The 17,954-nt window shown below is 33.4% G+C and overlaps 1 protein-coding gene across 2 annotated transcripts in view; it reads left to right on the forward strand.

Moving 5' to 3' along the window:
* The window catches only part of Mms22l (MMS22 like, DNA repair protein), a 117,688-nt gene that overhangs the window by 22,250 nt on the left and 77,484 nt on the right, over nucleotides 1-17,954 (forward strand). For both annotated transcript variants that reach the window (XM_074077900.1, XM_074077901.1), the window contains exons 10-12: nucleotides 2,707-2,883; nucleotides 8,610-8,672; nucleotides 16,683-16,802. In XM_074077900.1, the coding sequence (XP_073934001.1) occupies nucleotides 2,707-2,883; nucleotides 8,610-8,672; nucleotides 16,683-16,802 (360 nt within the window). The remainder of the gene's footprint in view (nucleotides 1-2,706; nucleotides 2,884-8,609; nucleotides 8,673-16,682; nucleotides 16,803-17,954) is intronic.

Consider the following 17,954-nt stretch of genomic DNA (forward strand, 5'->3'; position numbering starts at 1 on the left):
GGCTTCCTGTACTCAAATGGGACAAAACTTTCTCGTGATTTGGGAAATTTTCTGTTATTGTTTTATTTAATATATTATGTATCACTTTGGCTTGCACCTCTTCTTCTTCTTCATTGTCCATGATTCTCAGGTTTGGTCTTTTGATGGAGTCACTGAGTTCTTGCATATTCTTTTCACAGCTCTTGAGTGGGAGTCGCGTGTGGTGTGTGATTACCTGTTTCTTCTGCAGATGCACACAAGCAGCTTTGAAACTGGCTGGTGGGAGAAATGGTGCAGCATAGGGAGGCTTTCCATGGGCTAGGGATCCAGGATATCACAGAGTTCGATTATGATTGATACTCTGTCTTCTGCTTGTTGAGGAAAAAAGAAAAGAAAAAAAAAAAGAGAGAAACAGCCAGGGGGCTTTTTTGGCTGTGCCGCTCATGCATTAGGTGCAATTAAAGGCTGATTTAAGGGTCAGTTTTGAATTTTATGTGCACCTGCTGTTATGGGGGTTATTATTTTGGCTAGAAGTAGTCAGAATTACACAAGTGTAGCTCCAATGTCTCAAGATGGTTTCTGGAGTCACGGAGCTTAGGATTTCTGATTCCCTGCCCTAGCTGTAATGTTGGATTCTTCCCAGTCTCATATTGGTGGTAGAAGTGGAAATTGCTTGGTGACAATGGATTGGAAGGATTTGAATGTGAGTTTTGTGTTGCTGTGATTTTGGAATCATGCTGTTTTGTATGCTCCAAATTTAAAACCACCAACATGTTTGGAAGGTGTACTCAATGGAATATAAAGAGAAACAACTGAATCTTAACTATATTTAAAGTGGATAAAACTCTGTAGGAATTGGGAGTACTAACATAGGTAACTTTAATAGAATCTGTTGTTTGACTACATACTCTGAGGTTAAATATGATATTAATATAGTTTGGTAAGTATCTCCACATAATACTTATCACCTACAAAAGGAAAACAGTAGCTTTATAGTGTTCAAAAATCTGGTGTAAACCACCTTATCCAAATAATTGAAATTAACCAGTAACAGAATAAATTGATATCATGAAGCCCTCATCTGATGCACTGAAAGAGCAAAAAGATTTCTGTGGCTTTCTTGCCAAAAGTACTTAATGTAATGATAAAGAGAGAATGGCCAAATATAAATAATTTCATAAATGTTAAGGTTGTAAATGGTAACATAATCTGAGAAAGTGATGCAGATTCAGGGAAGTTGAAGGGACATGGCAGCTAAGTTCAGTTTCTGATCACCTCATAATGGTATAGCAGAGGAACTATGAATGAGGTTGATTATGTGCAATACAGCACAAAGAGATAGATTGCAAATATGAAAGACTGGTTAAGAGACAGGAAGAATAAAGAGGATGGCTGATGAATATACTTCTAATTGTAGTTAGAAATGGAGTGGAACAGAGAAAACATTTGAGGAAAAACAGACTGAAAGTTTTCCATTGTTAGTGAATGCTAATCAGATCAAAAAACCCAAAGAACCTGCTTACTGTCAACAAAATGAAAAAGACAACAAGATACATTGTAATGAAATCACAGATTATTAAAGACAGAGAGATTAAAAGCATCAGAAAGAAAAATGTATTACCTTCAAGAGTGAAAATTAGATAACTGACTTCTTAATAGCAGAGGCCAGTGGGAATACTGTCTTTATTATAGTAAAGCATCGCTCTTCACCCAGGCAAAGTCTTTCAAGAGAGATATGAAAGGGTGCCATGGTGGCTCACACCTGTATCCTAGCCACTTGGGAGGCAGAGATTGGGAGGACTGTGGTTTAAAGCCAGCCCAAGCAAAAAGTTGGCAAGACCTCTATCTCAATCAGTAGTTGGATGTGGTGGCACATGCCTGTCATTCCAGCTATAATGGGGAGTATAAATATGAGAATCGAGGTTCAGTCTGGCCTGAATGTAAATGTGATAACCTATTTCAAAAATAACAAAAGGAAAAGAATGGAGGTGTGGCTCAAGTAATAGAGGGTGTACCTAGCAAGTGCATGACCCTGAGTTCAAACCCCAGTACCTCCAAAAAAGAGGAGTGATGTGAAATAAAGACATTTTCAATGGAGTAAAATTGAAAAGAATCCTAAAAGATACAGTGATGTTAGAATGGGAGATCCCTGATTTGGGAATAAATATAGAGCTAACAAAGTAGTAAATATTTTGTATGAAAAATAATATAGTTTGGTGTGATTAAAAAAATAAAATACAAAGTGATAATAGAATATAAATTGCCTAGAGGCCTCAGTGAGTTAGTCTTTTAAGGTTTTTGCTTTGTCTAAAGAGTAGATGTGTGTTTATTTACCAAGAAATTTGAATATATGCTGCTATTTGTAAAGTTATCACTGAAAAAAAGAGAACACCATTTAACTTCCAAGCTAGTAGAGGAAGTATTCAACCTAAGAAGTTGTTGGTGGATACAATAATTTACAAATAAAAATATAAAATAAAGTTGTTGATTTAGAACTAAATTGTTATAAATGGATTACTTAAAACTATATTTAAAAGTATTATCTGAACAATCTGTAAGCTATGTAGAAGAGATACATTTAGAGCACAAAATACATTAAGGTTCATAGTTGATATTCTCTTTCTTATGTATGTGTGTCATTATAAAAATGAAGGAAAAAATCTTAAGTTTATAGTCATTAGAGTAGTGTCTTAATTTAACTGAATTATGTTACCTCTTTTTCTATAGTCATTATGGAACTGGTTGAATAAACTGCTTAAGACACTCTTTGAGAAATCCAGTGACCAAAGAAGACCTTCTGTGCCTATAATTCAGTCCAGGGATCCATTAGGTTTTAGTTGGTGGATTGTTACTCATATAGCATCATTTTACCAGTTTGATCGCCATGGAGTAGCAGATGAAATGGTAAGAGCACATTTTAAAAAATTTTTCTTATATTATCAATTAACATGCTTTTTTTTTTTTAAGACAGATCCAAAGTAAATGAGCAGAAACAGCAAAAACGAGATCATAGTCCTATAGTAATAAATTCTTTTTATCTATAATGTTTCTATAAGTATCCACAAACCTTCTATAAATATCTTGAAAAGTTGTAAAGCTTCTGTTTTTATTTTTTAATTAAAGGAAAGCAATTTAGAGAAGACTTGATGATTTGCAGTCCTGGCTTCGTTTCTAAGTAGTTGTGTGGCTTTGAGTAAATTACTTAAGTTTTTTTAGCCCTTTTTCCTTCATTCAAAAATCATGTATTGGATTGTTCCAAAGATTAATTTTCATTCCTAAATCTGCAAGATTGGCAAAGGAAAAGCATTTATCTTCAGAAATGAATTAACTTCTTTCTGTGTTTAATGTAATGAAAGTATTTCTTCAGAATGACATTTCTTTCAAGATACTTTTCCCAAAGACATTTCAATGTATTGAACCACCATCAAGTTCATTTCAAATAGGAAGACAAGAGATTTTAACTAGAGCTAAATTTCTAGTTAGATGCATTTTTATTTTGCTGTGTTACTACAAGAGCCCTATGAATAGAAGCATCTGGGAGATGTATATTTGAAGCTCTACTTGTATATAATTTCTTCCACGCCAGGTGAATAGAGTTATATCAGCCTATCAGCTCCATAAAATTCAGACTTCTAGGCCTCATCTCTGGAGATCCTGATTTAGCACTCTGGTTTGGAATTTAGGAGTCTTTATTTTTTAAAAGTTTTTTGGTTTTTATTCTCTATGAGGTATAGAAACATTGCTTTGAATATTTTAATGGAACATATTCTTTGGTGGGCTTAGCAGATTTTCCCTGTTGAGGTATTGAGCAGACTCAGCCCTTGGATTCATTTGATAGAATCTGAGGATTAATTAGCACTGATACAGCATCTACATCATCATAAAAAAGGAAAGAACCTCTAAAAGTCCTTGAAATGATTCCTCTAACAATTAATGTCCTCTTAGTAAATCTCAAGATAAAGTTATTTAAATAAGTCAGAAAATGCTCTTGAGAATGTCACATATAACTCACTATTAGTGTATTGAGGTATCAATAGAATTAACTTTTCACAGAGAATTGTGTCCTTTGTTTCTGTATTTTCCAAACTAATATGGAATAAACACACCTATTTTAGCAATTGTTATTATTACTACACTAGTCCTTTCATTAAGTGTTTTTGTGGAGTTAATATGGTAATGTTTTACGTCTTTAATGTTAGAACATTACAACAACATTAAAGGAACTAAAAAAATTTACCTATAGGCATGATGCAGTACGCTCCTGTAATCCCCTCTACTAGGGAGGCAGAGGGAAGAGAATCGTGCGATCAAGACCATAATAGGCAAAGCTAGCAAGATCCTATTGCAAAAACAAAATTAAAAAATATGAGCAGGAATTCTGGGGGTATGGTTCAAGTAATAAAGCACTTTCCTAGTGAACACAAGACCCTGGATTCAATCCCTACTAGCTGCCTGCAAAAAATTGTGAATCATTCTAAGATCCTAATATAAACATTTTCATTTCTTTTCCTTTCCCCCTAATTCCTCCAGTTACATGTTCTTCATTTTTAATCAGTGTATATAAATATCATAAATAGGTAAGCACTTCTGAGTTTCTATTATGTGTGTTGTAAGTGTCAATGAGACAATACATGTGAGAAAGATGGTATTGCCTTTTGATTCAAGGAACGGGCTTTTTGGTTATTAATGCTTAAGAGAGCTGCAGTAACAATGGAATGAGTTCTATATTTCAATAATGGTTGATATTGGACCCTCGGGTATTCCTAGTGTGGTAGCTAATCTAGCCACATTAATATATATTGTTACCATTACTGTTGTATTGTTGAATTGCACCAGTATAACCACCAAGAATGCATTGCTGAAATCTCATCTGTTTCATTCAGAATACTCAGAAGATTATTACTTTTATTAGTACTGAAACAAGATAATAAGTAATTTATGTGTGTTTAAAATATCTTAATTTGTGTCTTTTAATACTTGCCCACAATTCCCATGTGATTTTCTTTTGCCAATCAAGATACTTATATTTCTTAAAATCTTAATTCTTTAAATTATGTAGAAGATTTTTAAAAAGCCATCTTCAAAAAAGAACATTTTAAATGACAAAAATAGTAAGGATAGTAATGTATCTGTATGTGAACATATATTGTATGTGTACATGTAAAATAAACCTTGTTTTTCATGTGAGTTCTTAAAGACTTTTCCTATCAGTGGCAGTTAAAGAAAAACTTAAGCCCTTCAGTTATTAATAGGTTTTATTTGATGTGAAATGCATATTACATTTGCAAAGTATTTAATACCTCACAGGAATTATTCAATTTTTAATATCAGGGAAGTGTTATGAAGTAGGGGAGAGGATGATAAGTCCATTTTATAGGTAAGGAAATTGAGATACACAGAGATTAAATGTCATTCTATTTTATCACTTAGAAAAACTTGATATTTTAGTTCTCTCAAGGATTGCCTGTATAAATACTTCTTTGGTACAATAGCCATCTGTTCTCGTTTACTAAGGATAGTCCCAGTTTATTTCTGTTACCCATTCATCCTATCAGTGAGTTTTCATATTTCTCCAAAAATTGTCTCTGTTTGACATGGTCATCCTAATCTATGAACAGAAAGGTATATTGGTTCATTCTTTTAGAGCAATTACATAGGATGTTAATTTATCTGGGATATATTTAGATCTGAATTTTGAAAACTGCTTAAATTCTTTTTTCCTCTTTATATTAGCATAGCCAACTACACTAAAGAGAATGGGTATGCAGTTAGCATGCTTTGTTCCACTAAAGAATTATGTGAGTGATTATAGGAAGCAATAATGTTTAGTCCTATGGTCTTCACAAGAAGATATCTCTAGTTTTGTGACTGCATGGGAATGTTTCAGTCTTTAAATTTGAACTGATTTACCCTGAGGTTAATATGCAATCTTATATTTTTAATAGGTTTCAGACATGATTTTTATTGTAAAAAGCTTTTGTAACTTGGGTTTTGTATATCAGCTTACAAGAAAACTTTGTTATCTCACTTCTCAGAAGCTTTAGCTTTTCATACATTTCTGTTTGATGCTTTTCTGTTAACCTGGATGAGAGTGTATTATCCACTCACAATCCTGGTCATCTGTTTTAAAACCAAATACAGGTAAAGAGGAAAGTGACTTTTGGGCATTACAGGGGTGTTTTAAGAGTACTTTCTCTGCCAAGAATATAAGACAATCAGGCTAGTTGATGCTTTTGTTTTTAAACATCTGAAATGGCAACCAAATAAAAGGAGTATAATACATCCTTCAAATGAGAGTTGCACCAGGCTTTCTAGTCACCATAATTGGAAAGAGGGAATCTATTTTATATTTCTAGTGGAGACATTAAAAAGAATGATATAAAAATAGATTGCTTTATTACCATTTCTGGGCATATATCTGGGAGAATATAAGTATATATATATATATATATATATATATATATATATATATATATATTAAAGATACCTACACACCCATGTTTACAGCAGCACTATTCACAATAGCCAAACTATGCAATCAGCCTAGGTGACTTTCAAGTGATGAATGCATAAAAAGTGAATATATAAGATAAATAGTGAGAGAGAGAGAGAACAAAATTACATTAGCGAGTCTGTCTAAGCTGACTACGGGGTGGGGGGTTAAAGAAAATGTTAGTGAATTGAAACAACTCTTCCATGTATGAATACAACATAATATATTATACTGTAAGCTGTTGATTATTAGGGGAACATGTGATAGATAATGAGTAAGTAATGGAGGGGGGAGGAGGTTAAGTTGATTAAAGCATGGTATATACAGGCTTGACATACTAAGGCAAAATCCCCTTAGACTATCAATATATACTTATAAAAACAAAAATAAAGGGCAAGAGGGAAAAATAAGTCCTTTCCAGGGCTGGTACCAGTGGGAGGTGGGTGGGCACAAGGAAAGGAGGAAAAAGAGTGAATATGGTGGATGTATTTTATATCCATATGAAAATAGAACAGTGAAACCAGTTGAAGTTGTTCTAAGGAATGGGGAGGGGAGAAAGGGAGAACAATGGAGGGTCAATCTAAGTAAGACATATTGTTAGCACATATATAAACATCACAATGCATCCCTCTGTACAACTCTTATATGCTAAAAAATTTTTTTAAAGAATGAGTATATACACATACACACGCAAGTGTTATTCAGCCATAAAGAAGAATAAAGTTATGTCATTTGCAGGAAAATGGATGGAGCTGGAAATCATCATGTTAAATGAAATAAGGTACAATATCAAAGACAAATATCAAATGTTTTCTCCCATATGTGGAATCTAGACCTAGAAAAAAATGACGTGAATGTAAGATAGGAACTGTTTGTGTATGGCGGGGGGAGAAGGTGAAGGGAGGATATGAGTAGGATCAAAGTATTTCATATGCTTGTGTGAAAATAGAATAAATGAGATTCGTTAAAAGTGGGGGAGGGTTTATAAGAAAAAGTAACAAGGGGCGTGAATTTGATCGAAGTATATTATATGCATGTATTGAAATATAATGAAACCCTTTTGTACAATTAATGTACCCTATTTGAAAAAGAAATAAAATGATAATCTAAAAAATAAAGGGTCATATATGAAAAAAAATTTTAAAAAGATTGCTGAAATCTGTGAGAAGTTTTCCGAAGGAAAAATACCAGTTACCGGTACATTGTATAATAGAAGGAGCACTGGCTTTGGAGCCAGACCAACTTGGACTTGAATCCATTCTCTGACTTGTGCATATATGATCTTCTTGAAACTTCATTTTGTTTTCTGTGAAGTGGGAAAGGTGTTTTAAGGAAATAATAATCTACATATAGTATTGATAGAGCAAAATGGTCTCCTTTCTTGAAGGAGTTTTAAGGCCACCCTACCAAGTTTCAGGGCTCAAGACATAATAACTCTCTCTACTTCTGACTCTAATTGCAAGCTTGAGGGTTCTTAAAACTATCCTCAGGTTTCATAATTTGCAGGATTCACAGAACTCACTGAAAATCATTATACTCATAGTTACTATTCATTACAGAGAAAAACTATAGATTGAAATCAGCCAGGTAGGTTGCCAGGTAGGTGACCATTGACTAAATGAAGATAGTACTCTAAAGCTTTTACTTATTTTCTTTATAAAAGTTTCAGTTACTTTATTTAATAAGGTAAACTGTCTTAAGACCATTATGAATGTGTAAGGTGGGAGGAAAGAATGCTTGCTTGTCATAAAAACTTCAAAAAAGTTTTGTGGTTTCATTATATCTGATGGTAGAAATATTAACTATAATATTATAGAAGCAATATTTTTAATAAAATAACTCTTGGTAAGGTATATATTGGATTGGACTAATTGAAGATTCTTTTTCTACCAAGGCTCAACCGACTCATTGCCAAAATAATATTGAAAGTTCAAAAAATGGCAATGGTTTCTTTTTTTTTTTTCCTAGTGGTACTGGGTTTTGAACTCAGGCCTTGCACTTGCTAGGCAGAAGGAAATTTCAATGATTTCTACTGATGGATAAAATGTATTTCATATTTTATTTGGTATACCACAATTCTAAACATGTATATAATCAAACACAATTTTGATGAAACAATTTTCTCTCCATTTTTTAGAGACAAATAGAATCAAATTGGAACTTAGTAGAAGAATTGCTGAAACAGTCTGTTGGTGTACAGGTATGAAATTAAAATGAGATAAATTTGCAGAGTTTGCTCCAATTTTATGTTATGATTTTTATTTATAAAAGCCAAGCAAACTATTAAGTGATTTAAATAACAACCAATTTACTTATTAAAAACCTGAAATAGAATCATTCTTTGAAGGGTCAACACCTAGTAGTTCCCATTAGTGAATATCTTTTTAAGATTTTTATTTTTAATACTGAGCTTGTCAGTTAAAGGACAAAGATAATTATCTTAGTTCGTGACTTTGACAAAATGTATTCAAAATAAGTAGTTGATACTTCAGAACTATAAGCCATTCCTTGACTGTATGGTATCAAACCGGAGACACGATGAAGGAGATAGTCACTGGCATTGGAAATTCAACTACATCCTCATCACAGCAGGAAGGTGACTTGCCTTGCTGAGCAATTTGTCTTACAGGCTTGAATCATATTCTAACTGATAAAGTCCTAGTTTCTGAGCACTCATTTCATACCTTATCATTTTTCTTTCTGCAGAGCTGTTAATACAGTGCTTCATGGCCCAGAGGTCAGACTTGACCTCCTTTTAAAATAGTTTTAAATGTGCTGTTCATCACATATTTATTGCACACTGTATTGTAGCTCTGTAAAGTTTTGTAATATAAGTTGTCATTTATATAAGACCCTATGGAAAATTAAGGATAGTTTTTAAAGTTGGGAAATAAATTACCTTTTTGTTAATGAAGATTGTTTAAACCTTGAAGAAGAATGAAGAAATACTGTAGTGTAAGATTGCTTTATGTCTGTATACATATAGTAGCTTTACCTTTGAAAATCAGTATCAATTGTTTGAAATTTTCTTTTTTTTGATTTGTCATACATTAATAATATAGGGGATTTCATTGTGATAATTCCGTACATGCATACAGTGTACCTTGAACAAGTTCATTTCCTCCATTATGTTCTTATCCTCCCCCACCCTCTTCCCCTGTCTTTCACAGTATTTTGTGGGTTTCCTTATGTGTTTTCATATATATATGCAGAGTACTTCCATCCTCTTTGCCCCTTGGTATCCTTTCCATTCCTTCCACCCCTGATCACAGATATACATAAATTCATTTAGTTATTATATAAATGTTACTAATTATGAGCTTAGAATGCTAATGAATTTTGCAAACATAAGTTCTGTCAAAAACAGTAAACCTACTGTTCTTTTTTTAGAATCTTGCTCCTAATCACTGTAAAAGTTTATTTAAATTTATTTTTTCCTACATCATTTTAATTGGCCTTCACTTTTTTTTGATGGTTCTGGGGTTTGAACTCAGGGCTTTATGCTTGTTGGACAGGTATTCTACCATATTAGCCACATTCCAGCCCCAGTAAGCATATGGATTTCGTAACTCAGAAAGATTCTTACGTGCATTTTCAATCTTAGGAATGTAGGGATTCACAGAAAAGTGGTTGTTACATAAGTATACAATACAGTGCTCATTTGCAGCAGTTTTTCATTCAGTCATTTTTTTTTTTTTTTGTACTGGGATATGCACTCAGGACCTTGTGCTTATTAGGCAAGTGCTGTGCTACTTGAGCCATTCCCTCAGACATGTTCTGCTTTAATTATTTTTCATGTAGAGTTTCACATTTTTGCCCAGGGCTAGCCTCAGATGGTGATTCTTCTACCTATGCCTGCCACATAACTGGGGTGACAGGACTGTGCCTCCATGCCTGACTTACTGAAATGGAGTTCTCACTAAATTTTTGCCCTGGCTGACCTTGAACCATGATCCTCCTGATCTCTGACTCCCCAGCAGCTGGGATTACAGGGTGAGCCATTGTGCCATGCTGTCTTTTTTTTTTTTTTTTCTTTTTTTTCGAGAAAGGGTCTTGCTTTGTATAGGCCAGGCTAGCTTGGAACTCAAGATCCTCCTGCTTCCATATCCTAAGTGCTGGATTCATAGACATGTGTCACCATGCCTGGCTTTAAGTCAGTCTTAATGCCTTAACTTTGCTTAGTTAAAACCAAGTTTAAGAAAAACAATCAATAAAGTTAAGATCGTGTTAATTTTCTATTTATAGTTACTGCATCTGAGTCAGTAACTGGGAGCTTTAGTTTGAAAATTAACTTGTAAATTTTCTTCTGGACCTCTGTTTCTTTTGTATTTAATAATTTCTAAACTTCCTTGCAATGCTAATATCATGAATTTCTGGCTTGCTTCAGCTTGCTTTTAATTGCGAATATTTTTTAAGAAACTCTGAAAGCTAATATGGATAAATATATAGATATCGCCACACTAGTTAGGGACAACAGGAGCATCTGTCATTATCTATTCCATTGAAAATTTGCTTATTGGAAGATTGAAAGCCCTCTAAATACTTGAATTTTTTTGGAAATTAATAGGTTTTTTTTTTTTTTTTGAGAGGGAATTGACTCCCTATAATTTTGATTTTTTTTTTCTTTTTCGAACCCAAAGCCTTTTTTATGCTATGTACATGCTCTTACAGTGAACGAAATCCCCAGCCCAAATTTTTATTTTAAATAGAGGAAACTCTTATTTGCTTGAAAGATGACTTCTCAATTGACATGTCTTCCTCATAATGTGGTAAAGCTTATTCTAACACTGTGCAGTATACTTTTGTAATATAACTAGTATTTTAATGGTGTTAGTTGAAGCTTTTTTGGAGATACATAAATATGTAATTATTGGAATAAGTCAGATGATTGATTATCCCACTTTGCCTGGCCAGGGGTTTTAGTGCCCCAAACCATGATTTTTAGTCCTGAGAAAACCAGGATAATTAGTCATACGAAAAGTATATTACCACTAATCTGAGAAACTTTCTCTGTGAGTTTAGGTCTTGCAGAAAGTCAGAGAAAGGGGAGAAGGAATCATTGTAATATTTAGGAACAAGTAGTTCTCTGGTTCTGTATTGTATTCTTTCAGTTTTATTGTGTCTTTGTTGAATCTATTTATATTCTATAAGTAGTATAGGACTACATGCTGAAGTAGTCATTATTTCTATTTAAACAATTTTATGGGTGCAATAAGTGGTTGTAAAGAATAAATAAGAGTTTTGAAATTGAGCAATAAGTTTGGTTATATCTAGTTCCCACTCCCCACATTGAGGTAAATTAAAATCTGACAGTGCCCATGTGCTTTGACTTGACCTCCAATGGTGAAAGAGTCCATTTGTTATGGATGCTAGGTATTTTAAATAGATATGATAGTCTTAGATAAAATTGGTAGGCACTCCACTATAGTTTTAAATAAGTAAATGATGTTTTAGGTTGTTTTGTCTAGCCAGAGAGAATTTTTTTCCAGAAACATATACTTGAGTTTTTAGATTAGTAAGTAGAATATACATTGTTTAATTTTATTTCATTGAATAGTTGAACTTTAAAAATTTTTAGAGTGAATCCTGATTAAGATTCATTAGTGCTAATGATAAACATTTGTAGAATGTTATGGTTTTCATATAAAAGGACTAAAGCAACTATCAGGAGCAGATACACTGTATTCCTTAAATGGGATATTCATTAAATAGCTCATTCATAGTCTCATTCTATCTTTCTCTCTCTCTCTCCTCTCTCCTATACATACACACTCCTGGTAGGATATGCACAGACATCCAATAATGCTTGTGAAAATACAGGAGTGGAGTAGTACAGGCTCTGAGAGTGAGTCACACCAGGTTAGAGGTTGAATGGAAAAAAAACTCACAAGCCTTCTGAGTTATTAAAAAGTATAATCAGGGGTGTGGATTCACATGTCTTTATATTTAGGTGGGTTTGAGCTTAAAACTCAACAAAATGGAAATGTATCAGCTTAAGAAATTATAAACCTTGCTACATTTATTATTTGATCATTAAGAGACCATTTGGACTTTTCAGTAATATAACTATATTATTGTTTCCATTTTATACCTTAAGAGTTGGAGGTGCAGCAAGGTTGAACAACCTGTTCAGGTATACCCAAATATCCAAAAAATAGCAGGACTGGGATTGGAATATTTATGTATGTTTGACTCCACTATGTAATAGCTCAAAGGAGTGAACTTTGTAGGATTCTTAATAAAACTCTTTTTCGTCATTATTTCTATTTAAACACTTCTTTGCTGTTATGTAACTAGTAATGCATTTGCTTTCAAGATCTGTTTTGGTTATATTTAGGGGAAGCATCTCCATTTTCTAAAGAGTTTTTGTTGTTTCCCTCTCCAGTAAGTACTAACAGGAAAAAGACAAGAAACCAGTATACTGAGATGTTCCTTTCCACCATATTTTAGCTCCAGTTTTTATTGTGAATCTGAGGTCATATGTCTCTTCCTCTGCTCCTCACTATTGTATATTCTTCTCGATTTGGCTATCTGTACTTCAAAATGGAAAAGTCCTCTCTCAGTAAATCACCAGTTGATTTACTGGTGCACAAACACCTTTTAATGGGAATTTAAAAAATTTAGGGAAAATGCTTCAAAAGAAAGCATGGTTAAATATACAGAACATGAAAATGTAGAATATGTAACAAATGTTATTTATAATTGACTATATGCAAAGACAAACAAAAGGAATGCATTTTCTGATTCACACCGACTGATTACCTATCCTGCAGACTGTGAAGAATAGTTTTCTCAAGCTATTTATTTATTTACTTATGTATTTATTTTGGCAGTACCAAGGTTTGAACTCAGGGCCTCATGCTTGCTAGGTAGACACTCTACCACTTGAGCCACTCCACCAGCTCTGTTTTGTGTTGGGTATTTTCAAGATAGGGTCTTGCCAACTAATTTGCCTGTACTGACTTTGAACTTTGATCCTCCTGATCTTTGAACTTTGATCTGCCTCCTGAGCTAGGATTACGGGGGTGAGCCACCAGTGCCCAGCCATTTCTTTTTATTTTAATTTGTGGCCACTAGGTGGTTTTAAAATAAATAAATAAATAAGAAAGAAAATAGAAAGATTTCCCAGAATGCTGTATTTAATTTCTTAATGGGTATCGTGCAAAGAACATGGGGTCTGGACTTAAAAAGACTGACTTAAATCTTGGTCTGAATGCTAATCACTATTTTGATCAAATCTGGGATCCACTTAATATTTGTTCTTCTCCTCTCCTGTTTTTTGACATGGTATACTATTTGTAACAGAGTAGGGAATCATACATCCTAGCTCCTAACCAGGTGGGCTTGGATAAGCTACTTAAAAATTCTGAACCCTGACCTTTTTTGTAAAATAAGGTAATAAAACTGGGATGAAAGACATATGTAAACTAACACATGTAAAACATGCCACTTACACCTGACACATAATTGTCATCCTTTCACTTTTCCCAAACTTTTTTACTTTTTGTGGTTTGAATATGTTTTGTGGATTTCACATGGTAAAATGAGTTTCACATGCCAAATAAAATGAAATCCTTCAAAATGAGTTTTGGTAACCCAAGCTCTTTTTACTTTGCAAACATAATAAAATCAATGTGCTTTAATTCAACTCAGTAGTATGTCATAGGAAATAATATTTACTTAGGTCTAGGTTTATATTTTCATGATAAAATCAGAATTTTTATGATGGACAGAATCTTGTCTTTTTTGGTTAAATGAGTTTGCATGTTAGAGAAGTTGAATGTCTTTTCCAAAGCCACACAACTTCTTGGTGAAAAAAAAAAAGTACCAGACCCAAATCTCAGACTTGTTTATGAAATATGTACAGAGACTCCTTTGTAAACCAAGAGTATCAGTACTATACCTGGCACTGTACTGGGCACATTATCCCAGCCCTGAGAGAGCTTATAGACAGACACTTGAAGATAAATCAGTATACTAAACTCACCACCTCTTCCTGTGGTTATTTTCCATGGTTTTCAGTTTCATTCTGCACATCCCCATTTTTCTTTCTTCCTGCATTTCCTGACTTTCCTCCTTAAACAATGTAGATTACATAACCCATTATTGTAGTTACTCTATTACAAACACCTTTAATTCCTTAATTCCTGTTTTAAACCTGAAAGGTCTTACTTGCCTTTCCCTGCCCACCACTCGTACCTGTAGCTGAATATTGCTGGAGGAAATCAATCATTCTTACCTCCTTGTCTGACTTTAAATTCTTGATCATAAGTCTTAAGTTGCAGTCTTTGGAACGGTTGTTTTTTAAAATAGTTTCTCCATAATGACTTATTTCAGAATTTCTCTTTAACTCAGGACTCAACACATACTCTACCCCAGTTCACTCAATTCAATATCTTGCATGATAAATCATTTAGAAGATAGTTGAGTCAGATGAGAATTCAATCTTTGCACCTCAAATTTCCCAACATATTTGCTTTGTAGTCTAACTCTCAGACTCCTTTTCTTTTGGATTGGAAGGGTCTGTTTTTATCAAGAATTAATTCCTGGCAAAGATGAGACTAGGGGAGAAGGGAAAGGAGAGAATGATAGAGAGTGAACATCTGTGTAGGAATGAGACACAATGAAACACACAGAAAACTGATTTTCTTCCTGTTTCTTTGGCACTTGTTTTTGCATATAGACTCTTTGCATTTGCTCCCTGTCTAAATGTTAGAAGATGAAAAGACTTTCAATTCTTGATTTTTTTTCACTTTTCATGTATATTCTTTCCTTAAGCAATCTAATCTAGTCTCTTAGCTCTAAAAACTATTATTATGGTATTAACACCTAGATTTAAGTCAACAACTCTGACTTTTCTCCTGGCTCTCGACCCATTTGTTAAATTGTGCTTCCTAGCTTCACTTGGATGCCCTGTGCATTTTCCTCATATTCTCCTCTCCCACTCTTTGCCATTTCATGAAATAATACCAACAACCCACTTTCCTAAGCCCAATCTTGGGAGTTTTTCTTAGTGTAATTCATCAACAAATACTTTTGCCTCTTTTATGAACATATCTCTAAAGTTGTCTACTTATTGCAGTCTTAGAGTTTCACTGAATTGCCTCCTCTCTGGTCTCCCTGCTTTTATTCATATTCCCTGTATTCATTCTCTGAGCATGATTCAAAGCAGTATTTTTAAACAAATCAGATTGTGACTCTCCTATGCTTATACTAGCCAGTGACTTCACAAAATATTTAAAATAAAATTCAAACTTCTTATCAAGACCAATAAAGCCTCAAATGAGATACAGTCCCTGCCTATCTCTGACTTACTTTCCATTTGTTCTTTTCTGCCTTAAATGCATTTCTTCCAGATCTTTAAGTATTTGGTTCTTACTCATTTAGTCGTTTAACTCAACTGTGTCTCCTAAAATTATGATCCTTTACCATCCTCTGTCAGTGACTCTGCCATTTATCCTGCTTTGTTTTGTTCTTCACAGCAGTTAAAATTGTTTGAATTTCTTGTTTGTTTCTCCATTTCTCCTTTCCTCTGCCAAAGGATAAGCTCTGTTACTGTCTGTAGTGTGTTTGACTTAATCATTGCTGTTTGCCTGGTATCTTAGTGCCTAGCATGTAGTAAACTTTATATATAGTTGTTGAATGATTACAATTCAGGAGTGTGTCATTTTTTAAACAAGTATATGTAGTTATTTCATCATAGAAGATTAAAGTATCTACATTTTTCTACTCCTACCATCTTCTAAAAGGCTGAGATATATGTAGTCTGTCAATCATCTAGTTTTTGAAAGCACAATTTTTATAATCCTATAAAAGATTTTTACCAAGTTCTTCAGTATGACCAAGCCATCTTAATTTTTGTACATCTTAACTATTAGATTATTTTTTCCACTTTTCTATTTGGATTTATTTCTGGTTCTTTGGGTTTCTAACAACATTCAGCTATGAAATACCTACTATATTTTTTAAGTAATTTAAAGTTGAACTGAGTTATGTAGTTTCCATTATCTGAATACCTTACTGATTTGTAAAATGAGTTTTTATAAATGTACCTTAGGTCAGTTTAGACCTTCCAATCTGAATATGAGAATAGCTGTGATTCAGTGATATATATTCATATTCTTTTTAGCTCAAGGTGACAATATCAAATGATAGTATTCACATTGCCAGAGCCCATTTACTCCTTTGTAACTTCAGTTTATTTTCCTAGGATGGTGTACCAGAGGATCAATTACGGATGTATCTTCACTGTTGTTTGACACTTTGTGATTTTTGGGAGCCAAATATTTCAATTGTCACCATTCTATGGGAATATTATAGTAAGAACCTGGTAAGTACATAGAATATAGATTTGATCTAGGAATTTGAATAATTTATATGTGATACTGGGGGACATTTTTATGGTTTATTTATGAGGAGCTGTGTCTTTCTTAAGATAATTTTTGTTCAAAGTAGATTGGAGTAGCTCATAAGTAGTTTTATGAACACAATAAACAATGTCTATACAGGATTGGTGTAAGGAAGACAACATTTTGTGTCCCCTTTCTTTAAGAATGAGGCTAAACAAAGTAGCCAAAATTGTACCAGAAAGATTTTTTTTAAATCCTTATATATAAATGCTTTCTAATAATTATTTACTGCTTATGACAAATTCAGCAAGCTCTTCTGTCCTGAGAAACATAAACTTTTGGCACCTGAGTAGCTTATTAACTAGTGGATAGGTACCTACAATACTATGATGGACCCCAGAGGGAGGAGTATCAAGTCTAGTGTCTTAACTTAAGGAAAACTTCCTAAGCTCACAATATTTTAACTTGGTCTTGAGGATGAGTAGAATTTTGCAGTTACAGAAGAAAAAGAGCATCTAGGCTGAATGAACAGTGTAGACAGATACATAGAGATGAGGAAAAGCATAATCTATTCTTAATTTTGTTAGATCTGAATGATAGGTCTGTAGTGACCATAAGAGACTGGAGATGAAAATGAAGATGGTACCCTGTATATAGAATGATACACTATAAAGGGTTTAAGATAGTGTGCAGTTGAATTCTCATTCATTCAGGTTACCTGTAAAGCAAAAATATGACATACTAGTTATGTGTTTGAAACAGTTTTTTGTAAATGAGTTGTATACAGACAAGTTTCTAGTACCTTATAGTTTTTTGTGCATATGATAGTGTGGTTAAGAACTAAAATAGTGACAATATGTTTAGAAAGAAGAGGATGAATGTGGAAGATAAAATTTAAGTAAAAGATTTAAAGCATTCACTTGTGTATGAAAAGAAGAGGAGGTTTGGGTTTTTGGATAAATAGTTTACTTATCAAGGTAAAAATGCTAATGAAGATTTACCAATAAATAACAAATTTGGATTTGTATACAATGGAGCTTATAAGAAAATTAGACTAATTCCTTTCTCTGAAGTATAATGTTAGACTAGTTGAAGAAATGACCAATTTTAGGTCTTAAGCAAATATGTAAATG

This window comes from Castor canadensis, chromosome 1 (assembly GCF_047511655.1).
Source record: "Castor canadensis chromosome 1, mCasCan1.hap1v2, whole genome shotgun sequence".
Classification (NCBI taxonomy): Eukaryota; Metazoa; Chordata; class Mammalia; order Rodentia; family Castoridae; genus Castor; species Castor canadensis.